Raw genomic sequence first — 4,270 nt, 5'->3', positions numbered from 1 at the left:
GCAGGACTATAACACTCGCACGCTATTTATTTGGAAGCACAAAAATAGTATTTTCTTACAACAAGAGGTTTCAATGTACCTGTATGCACTTGTGCAGATCCTGAGCGCAATTGATGGCGCTTGTCAACTATATACTAACAAGCGTTACTACTACACACTGCACACAGTAAATAAACAGTACACAGTACGTACACAGACCAAACAATACTTCATCTAATAATTTATATTATTAACAACAATAATAGTATTACATTATACATACGCCTTATGGGATTTCCAAATACCTTTCAGGGCTTCAGGCTCTCTCTGACTCAGTGAGACCGTGACTTTTTGAAATCAGTAATCTGTACATATGGAGTCTATAGTCTATGCGGAGTATACTCTCTGTCCAGTCTACGTAAAACCTCAAACCCTAATTTATAATTACGTTTTGGTAGCTCAGCGTATACGTTGAGCATAAACGTATATTATTTTGATATATAGTTAAACCGTATATTTAACGTAGAAGTGGGTACGAGGTCGAGAAGGCTCTAATAACCTCCGTCAACGTATACGTATACAATATAGTTTCACCAGTTGAATCTTTTAACGTATACGCCGCGAGAATAGGTCTCACCTACTACAACACATAATTAGACTACATAAGGTAATATGTTTATAACTTGCACCTAAGAGCTCAGATATTGCAACCTAATCAAACTTATAGTACCAAACCAAGTTAGACGTTTAACGTACATCATGCGAGAACTTGGTTTGGGTTTTATACGTTATAAACGTATTGAGGCAGGACTTCTGAGTAGCCAATAGGACCAGGCTTGGATAGCTGATATAACGTATTGATCATAGGTGAAAACGTTACGATACTCAACTACATACCAAGATATCAACTCATAAACATTGATAACGCTTTGGAGTAGGAAAAAGCCTGACGCTGCGGTTGATGACACATACATACTCTTTTAATTTTTCCAAAAAAGCAAACGCGCGGGCTACTCAGCTTTTCTATTTTTAGAGTTTCTGGAAACAAACCGCACCCTTCCCGAATATCCGCGAGAGATCGATTTAAAAACAAAAAACAGGACTAATACCCTAAACCCTAAAGTGTATATGTAGCAGGGTTGGCTCAGGTTTCTCGCCAAGTCTACGTATATACACCATATTCACCTGCTGGTAAAAGAGCACTTTGCCCACCACCAGTATATAAGTGGCAGTATAAGCCCTCGCGTATGTCAGAATTGACTTATCGAGCACTATATGCTTAGATTGCATTGAGGTACTTGCCTCTTAAAGTACGAGCAATTAGCTCTTAAAACCGAATAAAAGTTATACCACTAATCGACTGAATTTGACATATATATATACGTACATAATACATATATAAAAACATATACAAGTATGAGGACACTCATCACCCTGGCGCGGAATGTATCCAAGCTACCTAAAACAGTACCGCGTGCTTTTTCTGGGACATTATCTCATCAGCCCAATTACTCGGGACCGTTGAATGCACTCTCCCATTTCCCTGAACGCACACCAGAGCTGTATATCGCCAGCAAGCGTCTCTTCAGCAGTGGACTAATCCCGAACCAACAGAACAAGAGTTGGGTCAATCCTCAGGCCGAAGCTCCTGGAGAAGCTCTGAAGAAGTACGGCATCGACCTGACCCAGCGTGCACTAGATGGTAAGCTGGACCCTGTGATAGGCCGGGACGAGGAGATTCGCAGAACTATACAGGTGCTTTCCCGCCGAACAAAGAACAACCCAGTTTTGTTGGGCGAACCAGGGGTATGTTTTTTTCTGGACTCTGGCGAATGCGAGTGCGTATTGTAATCGCTCTCTTGTGTATTTACGCTGAATGATTACTTTGTGTATATAGTGAATTGTATCTCATGCATGTGGTATAGGCCGGGATGAAGTTAACGTGTTGTCAATGCATGCAAACAATTTTCACCGCAAGAACACTCAACGGGTAAAATAGTCTGCACTTCCTCGGCCATCTTGTCTCGTGAGAGACGGATGAACTACTTCAGCTGTCGATGTGTCGTCTACTCAGTAACCCACATCCTTCTACGTCACCGGCAGCGATTATTGCAGTGTTGATTCGTGCCCATCCCTATCATAGTCGTAGCCTTCTGGCTGTAGGACAGGAGATTATGCTACACTGCTGTTGAATTTCAACTTCTTGACTTAATCCGCGAGTATCCGCGCTGTACTATCGTGTTCTATTGCTCGTGGTTGTTAACCTGGCAATGATCTAGTATGAATATGATATGTTAGCTTAGTGCAACGTACAACAACCTTCGAATAAGACGACAGGCGGTGCCGCAGCCGACCGTTCTTTCTCCTGTGTACTAGTCCATACTATCCTTTTGTTAATCAGGACTTAAAGTCAACCAAATATCTAATACCGCCTAATGACGCACTGACATAGCACTGTAGATATTTGACTGACACTATAGTGACACGATAGTGGCTGTTCATGCACATTTGTGCATATGCGTGAGTCACGCTTTGATCAGTAATCATGGTACTGAAACTTTCTTCTATTCATTTGCATCGTACATAGGTGGGTAAGACAGCTATAGCGGAAGGTCTGGCCTTGCGAATCATTAACGAGGTATGTACTTCTTTTTTCTGTTGTCTATGGTTTTTTATTAGTGCTATGTAATAGTTTTTTTTGCGTGGGGTTATTTATTATTTTAAACTGCGTATACATGCACGCATTTCTTCTCATCTCTACGTTCAGCCGATATATGATTATATATGTACATTTTTGATTATATACATACGTCTTTGGTTATATACATACGTGTCTTTGATTATATATGTACGTCTTTGATTATATATGTACGTCTCTGATGATATACATACGTGTCTTTGATTATATATGTACGTCCTTGATTATATACATATGTGTCTTTGATTATTAATATACGTCTTTGATTTTATACATACGTATTTGATTATATATATACGTCTTTGATTATATATATACGTCTTTGATTATATATATACGTCTTTGATTATATATATACGTCTTTGATTATATGCATACGTATTTGATGATATACATACGTCTTTGATTATAGTATATATACGTCTTTGATGATCTATCTCTGTTCCCTGTGTGTGTGAAATGGTGCAGTTTGCGTATGATGCTGCAATTGTATGCTTAAGAGTTGCAATTAGCGTTTGTTCGTGTTTTGCGTGTCATATCTTGTTTGATGAGCAGTGTAGATATTCTTCGATTACACCCACGTGGTAATCACATAGTTTTTTGTCCGTTTCCATAGGAACGGTCGCCAAACACTGCCGGTGATCGGTGATCGTTTCATACAAGTGTCTCTAAAAATGCGTAGGTGTTAGTGTACATGTGTCGCCCGAGCGCTTACCTACCGAATAATCACCCCACTCCAGGATGTTCCTGAGTCGCTCAAGGGCTGCAAGGTGCTGACCCTCGACCTGTCCAGCCTCATCGCCGGTGCCAAATTCAAAGGCGAGTTCGAAGAACGCATCAAGGCCGTGTTAAAAGATGTCGAGGAGAGCAAAGGAGACATCATCCTATTCGTCGATGAAATGCACACGCTCATGGGCCTGGGCAAGGGCGAGGGTAGTATGGACGGTGCTCAGATACTCAAACCGGCGTTGGCTCGCGGTGACCTACACATGTGTGGAGCGACCACCCTGGCGGAGTACCGCAAGTACGTGGAGAAGGATAGTGCGCTGGCCCGACGGTTCCAGCCGGTGATGGTGGACGAGCCCAGTGCAGAGGATAGCATCTCTATCCTGCGAGGGCTGAAGGAGAAGTACGAGTTACACCACGGTGTGAAGATTACAGACGCGGCGCTGGTGTCGGCGGTCATGCTGAGCAAGAGGTATATCACGGACCGGTTCCTTCCGGATAAGGCGATTGATCTGATGGACGAGGCGGCTAGTAGGCTTAGACTGCAGCAGGAGAGCAAGCCCGAACCGTTGGAGAATTTGGATCGGCAGGTAAGGAAAAATTGGGATTTTCGGGTTTGAGAATTAGGGCCGTTCGTGCCAGTTTCGGTTTGGGCTCTGTAGTTAATCTATCCGTGTTGCAATATAGCGAGGTATGGAGGACATTCATTCTCTAGTGTTGATTTTGCATACGGCCGCAATCGTTGCATGCGTTGGACGTGTTGGCGTGATCATCGACTGGCACGTGCCTAATACTCTCTTCAAACGTTTACACACCCACAGCTTATTACATTGAATACTCACTTCAAACGTTTACACAACCACAGCT

At 42.4% G+C, this 4,270-nt stretch overlaps 2 protein-coding genes across 2 annotated transcripts in view; one reads left to right on the top strand and one right to left on the bottom strand.

The window, feature by feature from the left end:
• The window catches only part of SARC_07188 (hypothetical protein), a 4,155-nt gene extending 3,942 nt beyond the window's left edge, over positions 1 to 213 (bottom strand). Inside the window, exon 1 of the mRNA XM_014298878.1 lies at positions 80 to 213. The gene's annotated coding sequence lies outside the window, so the exon portion shown is untranslated. The remainder of the gene's footprint in view (positions 1 to 79) is intronic.
• A 974-nt stretch (positions 214 to 1,187) lies between these two features.
• The window catches only part of SARC_07187 (chaperone ClpB), a gene marked incomplete at its 3' end in the record, with an annotated part of 5,677 nt that continues 2,594 nt past the window's right edge, over positions 1,188 to 4,270 (top strand). Inside the window, exons 1-3 of the mRNA XM_014298877.1 lie at positions 1,188 to 1,785; positions 2,567 to 2,617; positions 3,418 to 4,017. Of these exons, the coding sequence (XP_014154352.1) occupies positions 1,396 to 1,785; positions 2,567 to 2,617; positions 3,418 to 4,017 (1,041 nt within the window). The 5' untranslated portion in view covers positions 1,188 to 1,395. The remainder of the gene's footprint in view (positions 1,786 to 2,566; positions 2,618 to 3,417; positions 4,018 to 4,270) is intronic.

This window comes from Sphaeroforma arctica (assembly GCF_001186125.1).
Source record: "Sphaeroforma arctica JP610 unplaced genomic scaffold supercont1.553, whole genome shotgun sequence".
Lineage (NCBI taxonomy): Eukaryota > Ichthyosporea > Ichthyophonida > Sphaeroforma > Sphaeroforma arctica.
This window is presented reverse-complemented; position numbering and strand designations above follow the sequence as displayed.